General features: G+C 42.6%; 1 protein-coding gene across 6 annotated transcripts in view; it reads left to right on the top strand.

The window, feature by feature from the left end:
• Positions 1-20,532, top strand: part of rps6kal (ribosomal protein S6 kinase a, like) — a 33,762-nt gene that overhangs the window by 10,823 nt on the left and 2,407 nt on the right. For 3 of the 6 annotated variants that reach the window (XM_061788361.1, XM_061788362.1, XM_061788363.1), the window contains exons 11-21: positions 3,719-3,807; positions 4,041-4,105; positions 5,069-5,171; positions 5,318-5,442; positions 7,008-7,127; positions 18,066-18,155; positions 18,255-18,413; positions 18,485-18,646; positions 19,114-19,190; positions 19,359-19,476; positions 19,692-19,832. In XM_061788361.1, the coding sequence (XP_061644345.1) occupies positions 3,719-3,807; positions 4,041-4,105; positions 5,069-5,171; positions 5,318-5,442; positions 7,008-7,127; positions 18,066-18,155; positions 18,255-18,413; positions 18,485-18,646; positions 19,114-19,190; positions 19,359-19,476; positions 19,692-19,832 (1,249 nt within the window). Of the gene's footprint in view, positions 1-3,718; positions 3,808-4,040; positions 4,106-5,068; positions 5,172-5,317; positions 5,443-7,007; positions 7,128-18,065; positions 18,156-18,254; positions 18,414-18,484; positions 18,647-19,113; positions 19,191-19,358; positions 19,477-19,623; positions 19,833-20,532 lie in introns of those variants that run through there. The other 3 variants (XR_009790580.1, XM_061788365.1, XM_061788366.1) reach the window with 3 other exon arrangements.

Genomic DNA, 20,532 nt, shown 5'->3' with positions numbered 1-20,532 from the left:
TGCCAGTGAGGCATAGTGACAGACAGAACAAATTAATGGTCTTCTATTAGATGGCAGGAAGTAATTAATTAATTAACAATTAATGTATCCATTTTTTGTGCCATTTTTTTTTTGTTGGTGTGCCGTAAGATATTTCAATTGCAAAATATGTGCCTTGGCTCCATAAAGGTTGGAAATCACTGCTCTAGTCAGGTCATGCATTCTAATCAGTCAGGTCAAACCAACATTACAACATGACAGAAATAACGGGTGCTAACTTACTGTAATTAAATTACTTTATTGTAATTACATTACTTCACACACAACGAAACTTTAGAGCATGATTCCACAGAACGCCGGCATGTTTACGTACAGCCGTTAGTGCTAGCACTAGCTTGCTAGGTTACATAACGTTTTGTTGCCTGCTTGTGAGTCGTATCGTATTAAAAGTCCAGGAGCATACCTGACAGCAAGCCTTAAACGAACGTCCTCTCCTGAGCACCGGTGACCACCACCACACGTTTTTCCCCATTTTGTTCTAATAATACAGGCGGCCCCGATAAATTTTTGTTGTGGTCGCCATGGTAACGAGTGTATCCAGTCGCGTTTGAGTTGACAGGATAAAGCCCCGTGATCGTAAAAGACGGGATGCGGTGGTATTGAAATTTTATTGCAGTAGTCTGACATAGTGGAATTGTGGAAGACCAAATTTGTCCTGTAGTCTCATCAAGCCATTACGTGTTGTCTGTCCCACAACGCCATGTTTAAAAAAAAAAAAAAAAAACTAAAAAACTTTATTGGTGGTCAGATATTTACAGTACTACGTCAAAGGACACGAGGCAAGGCTAAAAAATACACTAGCTTTTGGATTCAAATATACTGTACACGATGGTGACGTGGAGTAAATGTATTTTTTAAAGTTTTAAGTTGCGTGGTGATTTGCTATCAAACACAGTTTTTTCTTCATGATAAAGGGTGTTTTCAATTATTTTTATTTTGTACTGTACTTATGTTTAACCACACTGATCAAAATAAGGTAAATATATCTTTGTTCTGAGGCTGGAACGGACAAATTACATTTTCATTCATTTCAATGGGAAACATTACCTTAGAATGGATTATATTCATGAAGGCGAGGTTCCAGTAATTTAGCATGCGTAATTTGATTTATCAAACAACTTTGCGTCTTTAAGTACCGCTTTTGAAAGACAGGTGCACACCGGAACTCATATCAGTGTCATTGTAGTGCAGGCAAAATGAGAGGCGGCTGTGGAGAACTTTTTCCACTTCTTTAAATATTGTTGAAATACCAGGAACAATAATTATCGTGACATTGCCTATTCAGCAGTGTAATTTTCCTGCTTTGAATGGAATGATCTAAGGGCTCAATTGGAGCCAGTCACAAGGGAGTCATGCAATATCACTTTAGACCAAACTCCTTTCAACGCTGCATTTTTTTGTGTCTGGGTCATTCAGCACACTGACATATGGTGCTAGCCTCTACCAGAGATGTTTTCTGGGTGTGCTGTCCAAATTTTTAAATGTTACACAGGAAGGGCAAATGCATCCAATTCACATGCACTTACAGTAGTTAGTTACAGTGTGTACGGAAAGTATTCAGACCCCCTTAAATTTTTCACTCTTGGTTTTATTGATTCCATTTGCTAAAATCATTTGTTTTTTTTCCCCTCATTAATATACACTCGGGTGGTGTCCATTTCTTCTGATCATCCTTGAGATGGTTCTACACCTTCATTGGAGTCCAGCTGTGTTTGATTATACTGATTGGACTTGATTAGGAAAGCCACACACCTATCTATATAAGACCTTACAGCTCTCAGTGCATGTCAGAGCAAATGAGAACCATGAGGTCAAAGGAACTGCCTGAATAGCTCAGAGACAGAATTGTGGCAAGGTACAGATCTGGCCAAAGTTACAATTTTTTTTTGCTGCACTTAAGGTCCCTAAGAGAAAAGTGGCCTCCATAATCCTTAAATGGAAGACCTTTGGGACGACCAGAACCCTTCTTGGAGCTGGCCGTCCGGCCAAACTGAACAATCGGGGGAGAAGACCCTTGGTGACAGAGGTAAAGAAGAACCCAAAGATCACTATGGCTGAGCTCCAGAGATTCAGTCGGGAGATGGGAGAAAGTTGTAGAAAGTCAACCATCACTGCATCCCTCCACCAGTCGGGGCGTTATGACAGAGTGGCCTGTCGTAAGCTTCTCAGTGCAAGAAACATGAAAGCCCGCATGGAGTTTGCTAAAAAAAAAACACAAGAAAGACTCCAAGATGGTGAGAAATAAGATTCTCTGGTCTGATGAGACCTAGATTGAACTTTTTGGCCTTAATTCTAAGCGGTATGTGTGGAGAAAACCAGGCACTGCTCATCACCTGTCCAATAACCTGGACATGTAAAGTTAACAGTTAACACTACTTTGGACGAAAACCTTCTCCACAGGGCTCAGGAGCTCAGACTGGGCCGAAGGTTCACCTTCCAACAAGACAATGGCCCTAAGCACACAGCTAAAATAACGAAGGAGTGGCTTCAGAACAACTCCGTGACTGTTCTTGAATGACCCAGGCAGAGCCCTGACTTAAAACCAATTGAGCATCTCTGGAGAGAGCTAAAAATGGCTGTCCACCAACTTTCACCATCCAACCTGACAGAACTGGAAAGGATCTGCAAGGAGGAATAGCAGAGGATCCCCAAATCCAGGTGTTAAAAACTTGTTGCATCATTCCCAAAAAGACTCATGGCTGTTTTAGCTCAAAAGGGTGCTTCTACCAAATACTGAGCAAAGGGTCTGAATACTTATGGCTGTGTGATATTTCCGTTTTTTTTTTTTAATCAAGCTGCAAAAATGTCAACAATTCCTTTTTTTTCTGTCAATATGGGTTGCTGTGTGTACATTAATGGGGGGGGGGGGGAATGAACTTAAATGATTTTAACAAATGGCTGCACTATAATAAATAGTGAACAATTTAAGGGGGTCTGAATACTTTCCGTACCCACTGTAAATCAAACAACTCATGGCTTTTATGCACACTTCAAACTTCATTTTGCACTGGTGGAGCTCTCCCAAATTTTCCATGGTGAACACCATCAGTGCTACCTAAAGTGCAAAACCCTATTTTAAATACAGCAGTCTCCACCACTTCTATACTTGTTGCCAACAGAGCGCACAGTCCATTGAAGTGGACACGCAGTTTAGCACCAGATATTTGATAACCCAGTAAAAGATTGAAGTCTTAGTAGATGCTGCGCAACATGCACACCAACAGTAGGCGCAATCTGTTAGACTATGACCACTTAATTTAGTGCCTTGTATTTGGGATTTTGGTAAATTACGCCCAGAGTATTCAACAGCCATCACCCCTTAAATTACTTTGCCTCTTCATAATGTTATATTATATAAAAAATATATATATATATATATATATATATATAGAGAGAGAGAGAGAGAGAGAGAGAGAGAGAGAGAGAGAGAGAGAGAGAGAGAGAGAGAGAGAGAGAGAGAGAGAGAGAGAGAGAGAGAGAGAGAGAGAGAGAGAGAGAATGATACTGTAATATATTGTAATACAGTTTTTCAGATTGCTTTTGCTTCAATACCTGTTTACTAATCCAGTGAAGGAAATTTTGTGACAAAAAAAGTGAAATTTTTTTTTTATTTTATCTCCCCCCCTTGGACAGTGGCACTATGGTACACATTTATATTTTTCTTTTTTTTCCCATTCAGAGCGAAGTTAGGAATGCCTCAGTTCCTTAGTTTGGAAGCCCAGAGTTTGCTGAGGATGCTGTTTAAACGTAACCCCACGAACAGACTAGGTAAGTAGTATTGCAATTAAATGCTGACTCAACATGAAACTATACAACTATTCTATGTCTTCAAGGAGAATGTCTGCTTCTTTTCAAACATGAGCTTGTTAACTGTTTGGCGTTTCCTTCAATCACATGCAGAATACCACAGAAAGAGCAACACGTGAAAGCGTTGAGCCTTGTTAAAGAAGTGCAAATTGATCGTGCCAAGTTTACGGAAGTGATATGATCTCTTTCTCAAGGTGCCGGACCTGACGGCGTGGAGGAGATCAAACGTCATGCTTTCTTCTCCACCATTGACTGGAATGTGGGCACGCACGCACACACACACACACACACGCACACAATCATTTCTCATTTCATTTCTGATCCCCCTCCCTCACAAACACACGTAACTCTCCAGCTTCTGTTGTAGATTCACACCTCACAAATGTTCAGCTTGGCCATTAATTTTGGCTGTGCCAATCATCTATGTGTGCATCTGGGCATATGGCCAGTTCTGGCTGTGTGTGCACTAATAGCGCTGCGTGAGTGTTTACCAGCCAGCAGGCCACTATTGGCTGGACACCATTGTAGAGGAATGGGAGGGGCTACAGTCAAAAGGGGTCTTGGCCTTTCTTTCACAGATGAGGTGTGTCATAAAGGTTCCAGGACTGGTGTCACGACATTCATGTTTTAAACCCCGACTACGAGTTCTCCCCTTCGGTGTGGGCCAGATGATGAACAAGCACATCTACAAAGAGATCGTATGGATTTGTTTGTTTAGTGGTTGAGAAAAAGAGAGAGTAGTGGCAGAACAACTTGTGGCTGCTTCAACATGACAACATGCCTGCACACAATATCCTGAGCATCTGACACTGCCAATTCCTGGCCGAGAAGAACATCGCCAAGCAGGAGCAACCTCCCAACTTAACTGACTTGACCCCGTGTGATTTTATTTTTTTTTGTAATTATTTATTTATTTTTTCCCCCGTCTTTGCAAAAGTGGGACCCGTTGTGAAGATGATGGCCTTGACGACGGAGGTGAGAAGGATCCAGTAAGAGTCATTCCAGGATCGCATCAAGCCGTGGGAGAGAAGACTAGGAAATTGCGGTAGACTCCAGGGGGAATACTTCAAAGGGGAAAACTTGGTAGTTTGGATTTGAAATACAGCTTTTGCAACACCAGTCGTGGAACTTTTCTGACACACGAATGGTCACACATTACAAAAAGCTTGTTGGGAGGGTTTGATCCCTAATATCTATAATGGTAAAATGTGGCCCTCCTCAGAAATTGTACAGGAGAGAACTACAGCCCCCATTCAAGCCTGCAGCAGGTAAACCAGACGACACGTTCTGTTTTGACCCAGAATTTACTGCAAAGACGCCTAAAGGTAAATATACACATACACTCAGACTTACTGTAAACTTATCTCGAAAACCATCTGGCTGCATGTTCATACCTGTCAGTACATAATTTATTGGGTGTACTGTTTGTATATTCGTAGTCTTGTATTATGCAGCATCTTTGTTTGTTTAGACTCCCCAGGTATCCCTCCTAGTGCGAACGCCCACCAGCTCTTCAAAGGCTTCAGTTTTGTTGCTCCAACGCCGATGGATGAAAACAAGAGTTCCCCTCTCCTCAGTATACTCCCGATAGTTCAGGTAAACTTGCTCATTCTCTCCCTTGTGTGGATGCTCAACCCCACTTCTACATGTTTGAAAGGGTCCTAAGGTTTGAGAACAAGAGGCATCACATACACATCTGGAAAAAATATCCCTCTTTTAAAAAACGAAAAACCCACAGTGGTCACAGAAATACCTTGATCCTGACAAAAGTAATAATAAATAAACTAATTAAAATTAACCAATGAAAATCTTGCTTTTGAATTGTGGTTCAGTAGCTCATGAAACAGGCCTGGACAATGATGGTACCCTTATTTTGTTGCACCGCATTTTGAGACAATCACTTCAATCAAATGATTTTTCTGACTTTCAATGAGACTACTGCAACTCTCAGCAGGTACTATGGCCCACTCTTCATGAGGCAACTGCTCCAGTTGTCTCAGGTTTGAAGGGTGCTTTCTCCAGACGGCATGTTTCAGCTCCTTACACTGATGTTCAGTAGGATTTAGATCAGGGTCTCATAGAAGGCCTCTTTGTCCAACGTTTTGCTTTTAGTCATTCTTGGGTGTTTTTAGCCGTATGGTTTGGGTTATTATCCTGTTTCAAAACCGCTGACCTGTGACTGAGACCAAGCTTTCCTACACTGGGCAGCACATTTCTCTCTAGAATACCTTCATAGTCTTGAGATTTCATTGTACCCTGCACAGATTCAAGACACAGAACAGAACAGAGCCTCCACCATGTTTCACAATAGGTACAGTGTTCTTTTCTTATGCTTCATTTTTGCGTCTGTGAACATGTGCCTTGCCAAAAAGTTCCAGTTTTGTCTCATCTGTCCATAGGATATTCTCTCAGAAGCTTTGTGACTTGTAGACATGCAGTTTGGAAAATTCCCGTCTCGCTTTTGTATTATTTATTTTCAACAGTGGTGTCCTCCTTGGTCATCGTCGTTTGAGCCACTGACAGATGGTGCCATCTAACACTGATGTTCCTTGACCTTAGAGTTCACCTTTAATTGCTTTGGAGTTTGTTACCATTCATATTATCTGTCTCTTCAATTTGTCATCAGTTTTCCTCCTGTGGCCACATCCAGGGAGGTTGGCTAAATTTCTGAATGTGCAACTTCAGTCACAGGAACATCAAGCTTGTGACATCATTACTTGTGACACTTTAAATAGGCCAACTGACTGATTTCAAGTCTGAAGACACCTGTGATTCTAATTAGAGGACACACCTTGTTTGAACATGTCCCTGTGGTCAAATTATTTTAAATCTTTTCTAGGGGCACCACAATTTTTGTCCTGGCCTGTTTCATGAGTTTGTTTCTAAAAATAATTCCGTTAAACCACAATTCATAACCAATGTCTGAATTTCATTGGTTAATTTTCATTAAATGCTTCTTTATTATTATTTCTTTTGTCAGATTCAAGTTTTGTGAACGCTGTGGGTTTGTCTTTCATTAACAGAGGAGTACCAACGATTTTGTCCATGTGTGTAAGACATTGCAAAGCTCATTTTCCATAATATTTTCCCTTTAAGCAAATTTAAATAAGTATATACCATCCAACGAAATGTAATCACTTGTGTTTTTTTCTTCCTTTCAGATGCATGGGGGGTCCAAGTTCTTGGATCTATATGAGCTGCAGGAGGACATAGGAGTCGGCTCGTACTCCATTTGTAAACGCTGTGTACACAGAGTCTCTGCCATGGAATATGCTGTGAAGGTGACCATTTAAACTACTGCTTTCCTAGTCAAAGATCAATTTTGATGATATAATAAGATCTTTACATGGATGTGTACTATATCGTTTTCGGTCGGGGCTTTTGTGCTCCTCAGTACAGTGTGTGGAGAAAATATCGAACTCCTTGTTTTTTTTAACATCGCACTACCACCACCATGTTTGACTTTTGGTATGATTTTATTTTTCTGAGTGCTGTGTTACATTATGCCAGATGCAACAAGACACACACTTTCCAAAAATTTAAACTTTCACCTCGTCAGTCCATAGAATATTCTCCCAAAAGTCTTGGGAATCATTCATCTATCCATCCATCCATTTTCTACCGCTTATCCGAGGTCGGGTCGCGTGGGCAGTAGCTTTAGCAGGGACGCCCAGACTTCCCTCTCCCCAGCCACTTCATCCAGCTCTTCCGGGGGGGATCCCGAGGCGTTCCCACGCCAGCCGAAGAACGTAGTCTCTCCAGCGTGTCCTGGGTCGTCCCCGGGGTCTCCTCCCGATGGGACGTGCCCGGAACACCTCACCAGGGAGGCGTCCGGGAGGCATCCGAATCAGATGCCCCAGCCACCTCATCTGGCTCCTCTCGATGTGGAGGAGCAGCGGCTCTACTCTGAGATCCTCCTGGATGACCAAGCTTCTCACCCTATCTCTAAGGGAGAGCCCGGACACCCTGCGGAGGAAACATTTTGGCCGCTTGTATCCTGGAATCATTGAGATGTGTTTTTTTTCTTTTTGGTCTTTTTTTGGTCAGCAGCGGTTTTTGACTTGGAACTCTGTTGCTATTTTTGCCAAGTCTCTTCCTTATTGTTGAGTCATGAACACTGACCTTAACTGAGGCAAGGAAGGTCTGCAGTTCTTTTAGATGTTGTCCTGCATTACTTTGTGACCTGCTGGATGAGTCGTTAAAACGATGCAGAAATATAAGAATTTGAGAAGAGGGCCAATACTTTTTCATTGGAATGTATGCATTCACCCCCTTTGTTATGAAGCCCCTAAAGTATATTCACAACTTTTCTGAACGGCCCCAGATGCTGCAACACCAAAGCAAGAGGTACCCCTAACCAAACACAGCCATGAAGACCAAGGAACTCTCCAAACAAGTCAGGGACAAAGTTGTTGAGAAGTACAAGACAAGGTTGGGTTAGAAAAAAAAAAATATATATATATATATATATATATATATATATATTTGGGTATCCCCAGGAGCACCATCAAATCCATCTTAAGCAAATGGAAATATGACACCACAACAAACCTATCAAGAGAGGCCTACCCACCAAAGCTCACAGAGGCCATTAATCAGAGAAGCAGCACAGAGATCCAAGTTAACTCTGGAGGATCTACAGAGTTCCACAGCAGAGGCTAGAGTATCTGTCCATAGGATCACAAGAAGCCATGCACTCCAAAGAGGTGGGCTTTATTGAAGAGTGGCCAGAAGAAAGCTGATGCTTTCAGCTAAAAATAAGAGGAAACATTTTGAGTTTTCAAAAAGGCATGTAGGAGACACCCAAAATGTATGGCGCAAGGTGCACTGGTCTTAATGGTGGTGGCAGCATCATGCTGTGGGGATGCTTTTAAACAGGAGTCACTTGGAAATTGGTCTAAGTCGAGGGAAAGATTGTTGGTGCTAAATATAATTATATTCTTGAGAAAATCCTGTACCAGTCTGTAAGTGACGGAGAACTATTTTCTCTAGTCACTCCAAAACTTAAACTATTTTGTGCATATCTATCAAGTTCAGATAGAGAAATTGTTTACAAAATGGGTAAAAATCCAAGGGGGTGAATCATTTTGCAAGGCACTGTAGAATAGAGATTCACTGCCATATTGCTACACACATTTGCACATGTGATGTTTTCATTAATAACACAGTTTGATTTGGCACCTGTCATGTTTCATGGCAGTGCTAAAGGGGATGACTGTGGTAGCACCGAACAGATGTCAACTAAAGCAATATTTATCATATTCCAGACTCAATCTGTGGTGTTCTTTTCTGTGATTTACTTACCTACTTCTTAATATTGTCATCAATGTAATATACAGACCCTCTCCAAAAAAAATTATAATATCATGAAAATGTTTTATTTCCATAATTCCATTAAAAAAGTTAAACTTTCATAAATAATAGATTCAGGGCCCACATTTTAAACAATTATTTATTTGTTTACAGTTTTTGTAGAAAAAAAAAGAGAGAAATTAGGGTAACATTAAATCAATCAAACATGGTACTTTCAAATCGATATGTTAATCTTCAATACTTGGTTGTGAATCCCTTTGCTTTAATCAGTGGCTCAATGCGCCATGGCATTGAGGCAATCAGCCTGTGGCATTACCTGGGAGTTATGGAAGCCCAGCTTTCCTTGATGCTTGTTGTCAGTTCTTCATTGTTTTTGGGTCTGGTGCCCCTCATTTTCCTCTTGATAATACCCTATAGATTCTCAATAGTGTTTAGATCCGGCGAGTTGGCTGGTCAGTCAAGCGCTGTGATGGCATGGGCATCAAACCAGGTTTTGGTGCTTCTAGCGGTATGGGCAGGGGCCAGGTCCTGCTGGAAGATGAAATCTGCATCTCCGTACAAATTCTCAGTACAGTGATCCCTTGTTTTTCGCTGTTAATGGGGACCAGAACCCCCCGTGAAAGGTGAAAAACCACAAAGTAGGATTTACTGATGGTCATAATCTTCTTCTTCCTCTTGGGCGCCTCGGAGGAAGCTTTCGGAGGGGCACAGCGCTTAGGCGGCATTGTAAAGGCTTAACTAATCAAAAAAGCTTATCGCTTAAACGAAAAAAGTTATCACGAACACAACACTAAGATACAGTATGCGAGACAGTCAACAGCGTGGACGAGACTGGCGAGACACAACAAGGGAAGATGCTGGGTGAGGCTGCGATGATGCGCAGCCAATCCGCTCACGGGATAAATTCACTCGTGCTCTCATTGGTCGATGTCGCGCGCCTTGTATGAGTGCCCGTGGCATGTATAGTACAGTACAGGCATGTATAAAGCCTCTGAGTCAACTCATCTCTTTGTTTGGGATGCAGAGAAACCTTCTCTCTCGCACATCAACATGAAACAACGCGTCTTTCCGCAATATGGCTGCCGATATGGCTGTATTTTTTTAATTTTAATTTTTTCATGAATTTTTTTTAATGAATATTTTGGAAAGACCCGCGAAGCACTGAAGCCGCAAAACGTGAAGCGGAATCATGAAGTCCTCGAAAACACTGTTGCGGTGACCTTGGATTTAAGAAAGCAGAGTTTACCAACACCTGCACTGCACATTGCTCCCCAAGTCATGACTGATTGTGGATATTTCACATTGGACCTCAAGCAGCTTGGGTTCTGTTCTTCACCCATCTACCTCCGAACCCTTGTACCTTGATTCCCGAATGAAAGGCAGACTTTACTTTCATTGGAAAAGAGGACCTTGGACCACTGGCCAACAGTCAAGCCCTTCTTCTTCTTGGCCCAGTTGAGACACTTTCTACGTTGGCTCAAAAGTGGCTTGACCTGAGGAACCTGACAGTTGTAGCCTATCTCCCGGATGCGTCTGAATGTGGTGGTTTTTGAAACTGTGACTCACGCCTCATTCCACTATTTATGGATCTCTGCTCGATTCTTGAAACTTCTGTTCGATAATCCGCTGAAGCCCACGGTCATCTCTTGTGCTGGTGCATCTTTTCCTGCCACATTTTGTCCTTCCATTATACTTTCCATTGATATGCTTACACACAGCACTCTGTGAACAGCCAGCCTTCTTAGGTATGAACTTTTGTGGCTTACCCATCCTATGGAGTGTATCAATGATGATCTTCTGGTCAGTTGTCAAGTCTGCAGTCTTCCCCATTTTGAACCGAACTGAGACAATTGAACCAAACTGAATCAATTTAATGACACCTGGGGAAACCTGCGCAGGTGCTTTGAGTTTAGTAGATGATTAGTGTGTGACATTCAGTTTAAAACATTTATGGCCTGCAAAATTTGGGCTGATTTGCTCACAGTATTATTATTTTTTTTGAATTGCAATGTTTATAAGACACTGGTGAGGCCAGCCATGATGTACAGATTAGAGACAGTGGCACTGATGAAACGACAGGAAGCAGAGCTGGAGGTGACGGAAATGAAGATGTTGAGGTTCGCTCTAGGAGTGACAGGGTTAAATAAAATTACCAATGGGCTCATCAGAGGGACAGCCAAGGTTAGATGTTTCGGAGTCAAAGTTAGAGAGAGCAGACTTCCCTGGTTTGGAAACGTACAGAGGAGAGAGAGTGAGTATATTGGTAGAAGGGTGATGAGGATGGAGCTGCCAGGCAAGAGAGCTAGAGGAAGACCAAAGAGAAGTTTGATGGTTGTAGTGAGGGAAGACATGAGGGTAGTTGGTGTTAGAGAGGAGGATGCAGGAGATAGGCTCACATGGAAAAGGATGACGCACTGTGGCGACCCCATGGAAAAGGATGACGCACTGTGGCGACCCCTAACAGGACAAGCCGAAAGGAAAAGAAGAAAAATATTTAAAAAATTTGAATTCCTGATTTTGTGGGTTTTATGAGCTGGAAGCTCAAATGATGTCAAAATAAACAAATTAATACTTGAACTTGTTTAAATTATGGGCCCTGAATGTATAATCTATGAAAGTTTAACTTTTTCAATGGAATTATGGGAATAAATAAATTTTTCCATGATATTAAAATTTTTTGGAAAAGGTCTTTATATGTGCACAAAATTGTTGGTACACTTCGTTGAAGAAATAAAAATCTTCAATGTTCACTGAAATAAATTTTAACTGACTAGAGTAAGAGTAAATATAAACTTGCTGAGTATGATGGAAAATCATGTATTGCTTTTGAATTGTGGTCAAGCAGTTTTTTTTTGTTTTTGTTTTTAAAAAAGCTTGACAAACATGGTCGTACCCTTAATTTCATATATTGTTGCACAAAATAATAATTTCACTAACTCTCAGTGAGAATTTTACACTCCTCGACGGGTATTTTGGCCCACTCATTATAGGAAAACAGCTCAAGCTTCCTAAGATTTGAAGGATTTCTTTTCCTGACTGTATGTTGCAGTTCCTTCCACATATGTTCATTTGCATTTAGACTGCGGCTCACAGAAGACAATGGCAAAATCGTCCAATGTTTTATACTTAGCTCTGTGTTTTGGGGCATTACCCTGTTGGAGAACCCATGACCCTGCCACTGAGACACATTTTGCCCGATACCAGTGTAGCGATTATGTCGGAAATAAGAATTGTGCTTAATTTAGAAGGGAACGATGAGTTGGAAGCGGCGCCTGCGTCACTTCCGTGTTATCGTAATTTTAAATTACGGCGTTATAAATCAAGATATTTGATATATATGAGGGGCACCACGTCCTATTTTTAACTGTAGGCGAAATGATGACAAACCTTTTTAATCAGTCTCTTATCGGAAGGTGGCTACACTTTAGAAACTTTGAGTTCTAGACTTTCCAGAGGTTTTGTTCCGAACCCAGTCACACAAAGCAATGATGCAAGTGGTGAATTTTATAGAAAATTTAATAATACAAAGGGGTTTCTACAGGATAAAACACAGACAAACGCAAAACAAACAAGGTATAGACGAACATTGGCAAAGGAAGGGATTTGTGATGTGAGATTAGCAGATTGGGCGTGTAGTGAATGCACATAGCTGAGGACTCCTGTTCTCGTTAATTTAAACCCAACTATGCACTAATCTGTACTTTTAATAGACCACAATGTTGGACTTATGTGTCTGGAACACGTTTGAGGTAGGCGAGTCAGGCTCCTGAGTGTTCGGCCGGCCCGGTCCGCACCAGCAACAGGTGGATTCGATGGAAGGGAGGAAGGAAAAAAAAGAGGAAAATCAGGAGGCCAACGAGTTACCAGGCAGGACGTCTCTCGGTGTCTCTGTTGCGTCCGCCTCCGTTCCCTCGGACTGAGCTCGGGCCCCAAGCAGGGTAGCTCGGAGCCGGGGATTATCCGATGTGTCCTTGCCACCTCGGGTGAGGTGGGCATCCTGCCTGGCCCGGTCGTCGGCGAGTTGGTTGGGGTGAGACCAAAGGAAAAACTTCTCCACCAAAAAACTCCCAAAAAGGGGGGTTTTACTCAACAGGGGAGAGGCGCCTTTGTTGCTGCAATTCTTCGACTGGCGGGAGTTAATTAACTTAGCGTCCGGGGGCGAACTCGGCATCATTGGGTCTCCGCTTTGAAGCGCCAGGCAGCCATGATTCACTTGGCGTCGGCATGGCAAAGCAAATGTCTGTCTTGTTTTTGACAGTTTATGGCAGCTGATTCGTTTAGCATCTGCGTGTGACGCTGCGTCTCGCTAGCAGTTATCATCTACCTCAGCGGGGAGCGGCGGTAGTGCGAGGCTGGGGTGCCATCTTTTGTGGCATGTCCGCTACACCAGCCTTAAAACAGTCTTGTGGGTGTAGTAAAGCAGCCCCAGGACATAACTGAGCTTCCTCTATATTTCACATTAGGTAGTGTTATATTATTAGTATGCTTCATTTTTTAATCTCTAAATATCACTGGTGTGACTTGCTAAAAAAGATAAAGCTTTGTCTTATCTGTCCTAAGGACATTTCTTCTAGAAGACTTGTGGCTTGCCAATATGCATAGTGGAAAAATCCAGTATTGTCAGTTTCAAATCAAGGTATATCCCTGACAATTCTATAACAGAATGGTACCAACATTTTTTTTCTTGTGTGCAGAAGTGACATTGGACTAGCAACAGTATAATCAGAAATTAGGTATTTGTTACAGTGGAGAAAAGTGGACCGCTAGCCAGCCTTAACTCGATACACTTCTTTTCCTTTCGGCTTGTCCCTTTAGGGGTCGCCACAGCGCGTTATCCTTTTCCATGTAAGCCTATCTCCTGCATCCTCCTCTCGAACACCAACTACCCTCATGTCTTCCCTCACGACATCCATCAACCTTCTCTTTGGTCTTCCTCTCGCTCTCTTGCCTGGCAGCTCCATCCTCATCATCCTTCTACCAATATACTCACTATTTCAGAATCATCTTTATTTGCCAAGTATGTCCAAAACACACAAGGAATTTGTCTCCGGTAGTTGAAGCCGCTCTAGTACAACAGACAGTCAATTTACAGAACACTTTGGAGACATAAAGACATTGACAAAAAACAATTGTGCAAAACGATGCAGAGTCCTCTAGCACTTAGAGCAGTTCGAATGACTAATATCACCAATGACCATTGTGCAAAGGGCGCTGAGACTTCAAGGAGTGTATGCGGTTTAAAGTGACGAGTAGTGCGATATCCTGGGACAATGGTTGTGCAAATGTTACAGATACTCCTCAAGGTTGTGCAAATGTTACAGATACTCCTCAATCAGCGTGCAAATGGAGCAGATGCTACTCTGGGATGAGTGGCCAGTATATGCAAATAGTGCAGCATGGCGAGACAACTACAGCGAGTGCACGAGTAATACATAATTGGCCCCACAGAAATGTGACAACGAACTCAAGTCAAAAAATTGCCAGCTTGTTGTAATGGAATTATAAGTTAGCTGTTTAAGGACATGGACATGTCCAAACCATCGAAGTCTGCTCTCTCTAACTTTGTCTCCAAAACATCGAACTTTGGCTGTCCCTCTGATGAACTCATTTCTAATTTTATCCAACCTGGTCACTCTGAGACCGAACCTCAACATCTTCATTTCCGCCAGCTCTGCTTCCTGTTGTCTCTTCAGTGCCTCTTCTAATCCGTACATCATGGCTGGCTTCACCGCTGTTTTATAAACTTTGCCCTTCATCCTAGCAGAGACTCTTCTGTCACATAACACACCTGACACCGTCCTCCACCCGTTCCAACCTGCTTGGACCCGTTTCTTCACTTCCTGACCACACTCACCATTGCTCTGGACGGTTGACCCAAGTATTTAAAGTCCTCCACCCTTGCTATCTCTTCTCCCTGTAGCCTCACTCTTCCCCCACCACCCCTCTCATTCATGCACATATATTCTATATATTTGGCTAATCTTCATTCCTCTGCTTTCCAGTGCATGCCTCCATCTTTCTGTTCTTCCACCTGCTCCCTGCTTTCACTGCAGATCACAATGTCATCTGCAAACATCATGGCCCATGGGGATTCCAGTCTAACCTCATCTGTCAGCCTATCCATCACCACTTCAAACAGGAAGGGGCTCAGGGCTGATCCCTGATGCAGTCCCACCTCCACCTTAAATTCGTCTGTCACAACTACAGCACACCTCACCACTGTTCTGCTGCCCTCGTACATGTCCTGTATTATTCTAACATACTTCTCCGCCACTCCAGACTTCCGCATGCAGTACCACAGTTCTTCTCTGGGTACTCTGTCATAGGCTTTCTCTAGATCTACAAAGACACAATGTAGCTCCTTCTGACCTTCTCTGTACTTGTCCATCAATATCCTCAAGGCAAATAATGCATCTGTGGTACTCTTTCTAGGCATAAAACCATACTGTTGCTTGCAAATACTCACTTCTGTCCTGAGTCTAGCCACCACTACTCTTTCCCATAACTTCATTGTGTGGCTCATCAACTTTTTTCCTCTATAGTACCCACAGCTCTGCACATCACCCTTGTTCTTAAAAATGGGCACCAGCACACTTTTCTTCCATTCCTCAGGCATCTTCTCATGCACTAGAATTCTATTGAACAAGCTGGTCAAAAACTCCACAGCCACCTCTCCTAGATGCTTCCAATACCTCCACAGGAATGTCATCAGGACCAACTGCCTCTCCATTTTTGATCCTCTTTAATGCCTTTCTATTCCCCCTTACTAATCATTGCCACTTCCTGGTCCACTACACTTGCCTCCTCTACTCTCCCTTCTCTCTCATTTTCCTCATTCATCAACTCCTCGAAGTATTCTTTCCGTCTATCTGGCACACTACTGGCACCAGTCAACATATTTCCATCTCTATCCTTAATCACCCTAACCTGCTGCACATCCTTCTCATCTCTATCCCTCTGTATAGATCCTTTTCTCCTTCTTTACTTTCCAACCTGGCATACATGTCATCATATGCCTCTTGTTTGGCCTTTGCCACCTCTACCTTTGCCCTATGTCGCATCTCAATGTATTCCTTTTGGCCTCTCCTCGGTCCTCTCAGTGTGCCACTTCTTCTTAGCTAACCTTTTTCCTTGTATGATTTCCTGTACTGTGAGGTTCCACTACCAAGTCTCCTTCTCTCCTTTCCTGCCAGAAGATACACCAAGTACTCTCCTGCCTGCCTCTCTGATCACCTTGGCTGCAGTGGTCCAGTCTTCTGGAAGCTACTCCCGTCCACCGAGAGCCTGTCTCACCTCTTCCCGAAAAGCTGCACAACACTCGTCCTGTCTCAGCTTCCACCACATGGTTCTCTTCTCTGCCTTTGTCTTCCTAATCTTCCTCCCCACCACCAGTCATTTTAGACACCACCATCCTATGCTGTCTCGCCACACTCTCCCCTACCACTACCTTACAGTCGGCAACCACCTTCGGATTACATCGTCTGCACAAGATGTAATCCACCTGCGTGCTTCTACATCCGCTCTTGTAGGTCACCCTATGTTCCTGCCTCTTCTGGAAAAAAGTGTTCACTACAGCAATTTGCATCCTTTTTGCAAAGTCTACCACCATCTGTCCCTCCAGGTTCCTTTCCTGGATGCCGTACTTACCCATCACTTCTTCATCACCCTTATTTCCTTCACCAACATTCCATTTCATTCCAGTCCATTACAATCTGCACCAATCACGACTCTCTCTCTGTCTGGGATGCTCAGAACTACTTCGTGTAGCGCCTTCCGGAATTTCTCTGTCACCTCTAGGTCACATCCTACCTGTGGGACATAGCCACTTATCACATTATACATAACACCCTCAATTTCAAGTTTCAGCCTCATCGCTCGATCTGATACTCTTTTCACCTCCAAGACATTCTTAGCCAACTCTTCTTTTAAAATAACCCCGACTCCATTTGTCTTCCCATCTACACCATGGTAAAATAATTTAAACCCTGCCCCTAAACTTCTAGCCTTACTGCCTTTCCACCTGGTCTCCTGGACACAGAATATATCAACCTTTCTCCTAATCATCATGTCAACCAACTCCCGAGATTTTCCTGTCATAGTCCCAACATTCAAATTCCCCACATTCAGTTCTAGGCTCTGTGCTTTCCTCGTCTCTTTCTGCCGAAGAACCCGCTTTCCACCTCTTCTTCTTCGACTTTGACCCACCGGCGCCCTGCAAGTTGACTGTGCCGGTGGCGGACGTTGTTAACCCGGGCCACGACCGATCCGGTATGGAATTCTTTGGATAAACGCTCATATTTGTTTGGCAAAGTTTTAAGCCAGATGCCCTTCCTGACGCAACCCTCTGCATTTATCCGGTCTTGGGACCGGCCTACAGTTTGCACTGGCTTGTGCCCCCATAGGGCTGCATTCTTAACTCAATACACTACACACCCTCAATATATTGTGACTCACCTGAGTTTCACAGATTTACAATACATTCACAGAAATTCCCTGATTCTTTGTAAGCCATGCGCACACATGGTATAAATAATTTTAAGAGTTTTTTCTTTATGTCGTCTTCTTGCATTAGATTATTGCGTTATCTAGCAAACTGACGTAATTGCATAATGCATAACAATTGTCTATTGCTTGTTAATGTGTGGTAAACATCTTTCCTTTTGCTAGCTCGTCTTATAATATTGCTATCCATTCACATTTGTCAGTTGTCTTTGTCTCAAGTACATGTTCTATCAAAGTTTAGTCTTGTTTTGTGCAACGCTCCTTCGTTTCTGTAAAGCTATGAGGCCAGCTATCCAGCAGAGGGCAGCACAGCAGTTCACGCCAGCTCAATGTGGAAACTGTGAAAGATGAGGCAAAAAGGTGATATGATGCAAACTACTTTTTTTTTTGTTTTCCGGTCACAGATTATAGACAAAAGTAAGAGGGACCCCTCTGAGGAAATTGAAATCCTGATGAGATACGGCCAGCATCCTAACATCATTACACTAAAGGACGTCAGTGCAGTATTTGTTTTGTTGGGAATACATCATACTCAAGTTTGTAGTACTTAGTCAAACATGCTGACAGACAGTTGTTGCGTGTGAATGTGTCAGGTGTATGACGAGGGCAGGTATGTTTACCTGGTGACAGAGCTGATGAAGGGGGGAGAACTGCTAGACAAGATCCTCAGGCAGAAGTTTTTCTCTGAGCGAGAGGCCAGTGCTGTGCTTTACACCATCACTAAGACTGTTGACTACCTCCACTGCCAAGGGGTGAGGAAACACACATGGGCACACGTAGCAAGATAAGCAATCATCCAATCTTTTCAACTCAACTTTATCAGGTAGTACATCGAGACCTGAAGCCCAGCAACATTCTGTATATGGATGACTCTGGGAATCCAGACTCAATCAGAATCTGCGACTTTGGTTTTGCAAAGCAGCTTCGAGGGGGAAACGGCCTGCTCCTCACACCTTGCTATACCGCCAACTTTGTGGCACCAGAGGTGAGTCAGAAAAAGGAGAACTCACAATAAGTACCACTTGAGCTGTTCAGGATATAGTCTAACGAGTCACAGTGTATTATGAAAATCAGTAATTGAAGAGTTGACAATTTTAAGTTATTTTAAAATAAATTATATATTTATATTTCTCCATTCACTTCAAAACTTAGCATAGACAATTTTGTGAAGATCCATCGGAGTTCCGATAAAGAAATCATCTAAATTGCATGTAACAAAATGAGCCAAGGAGGATGAATACTTTTGCAAGGCACTGTACAAGAGAGATTCACTGCCACATTGCTACATACATTTGGACATGTTATGTTTTTAATAATACCACAGTTTGACTTGGCACCTGTCATGTTTCACAGCAGTGCTAAAGGGCAGAACTGGTCGCGTGTAACAGATTGGCACTAATTTACTGATGCTGTACTTCATCTTTGACTGCCTTTTAATGCGTTTGTGTTCAGGTACTAATGCGGCAAGGTTATGATGCAGCCTGTGATATATGGAGTCTTGGAGTTCTATTGTATACAATGTTGGCTGGGTAAGACCAAAACAAGACATGTTATTTTTTCTTAGGTTACCACAGATTTGTTTTCAGAACTTGTTCCTTTGGAAGATTGCACCTCATACAGAACTCACTCAAATTATATTTATACTTCCGAATATGGATTTTAGCAAGTTGTTAATATTTTGTTAATCCTTTTGTCAGGTACACACCATTTGCAAATGGGCCAAATGACACACCAGAGGAGATTCTTCTTCGAATAGGGTCTGGAAAGTTTTCTTTGACAGGCGGTAACTGGGATACTGTGTCAGACACCTCAAAGGTAAAATGGTGTAAAAGCTAATTGACATCTACATTTGTAAATATGTCACTTACTGTGATTTAAATAATTTAAAATATGCTGTTTGTGTCAGCTAAAAGTTGCCGCTGAAAGTAATACAATGTATTTGTTGTGCTTGTTAATATATAGCTCATTGAACTGAGGACATTACCCTTTCCTTAGCGACATCTGCAGCCTGATGTGCTTACGTGTTGCAGGACCTCCTGTCCCACATGCTCCATGTGGATCCTCACCAGCGATACACGGCAGAGCAGGTTCTAAAGCATTCCTGGATTTCCTGCAGAGATGCACTGCCACACTTCCAGCTTGCACGCCATGATGCACCACACCTCGTCAAGGTGAGGCCAGGCACAGCTTGTTTAATAGCTGTACTTGGACATCTGTACAAGGCCTAGAGTGTATGGGTGGTTAAAATTATTGATTCATCTGTGCATAGCAATATTCCCGTCCTCAATTCAATTTTGATTCAGCACATCCTTTAAATCGGTTCACCTCCTGGCCAGTGAGGGGCGCTTAGCATATGATTCACGTTGCGTGGGCAGAAGCTGCACCAAACAACAGCAAGATGGCGAGCAGCAGCAGCACGAATTGCAATACCAACACAATAATACGCCATAAGTCACCGTCCCGAAACTGTACACAGAGTTAAGTCAGGTTTCAGTTTTGGAGTTGTTGAAGTTGGCAGAAATAGTGGCTCTTAATGTGATGGTTGGACTTCTAGAGCGACTGACCCCTATGTAACTATCACTTCTCATTTCATTTGTGTGGGAATTAGTGTCAAATAATCTGCAGACTATTGAGCCCTGCACGGAAGCCACACAGCGAGCAATATAGAAAACTTGTTGACATGGGCAATAAATGAATGGGGTTTGACGGAGAAAGTACAGGCAATTGTCACAATGCTGCAAACATGCAACTTAATTACCCTAGTAATAGTAAGTAAAGAGATACTCTTTGAGTTTGCATACACTTTTTCAATACAGAGCTGTCATATATTTTTTACATCTGTACGCCAGATGCACAAATAAGTAATTGTCC

The sequence above is a fragment of the Phyllopteryx taeniolatus genome, chromosome 10, assembly GCF_024500385.1.
Source record: "Phyllopteryx taeniolatus isolate TA_2022b chromosome 10, UOR_Ptae_1.2, whole genome shotgun sequence".
NCBI lineage: Eukaryota > Metazoa > Chordata > Actinopteri > Syngnathiformes > Syngnathidae > Phyllopteryx > Phyllopteryx taeniolatus.
Note: the sequence above shows the minus strand (reverse complement) of the source record. Positions and strands in the feature narration are given on the sequence as shown.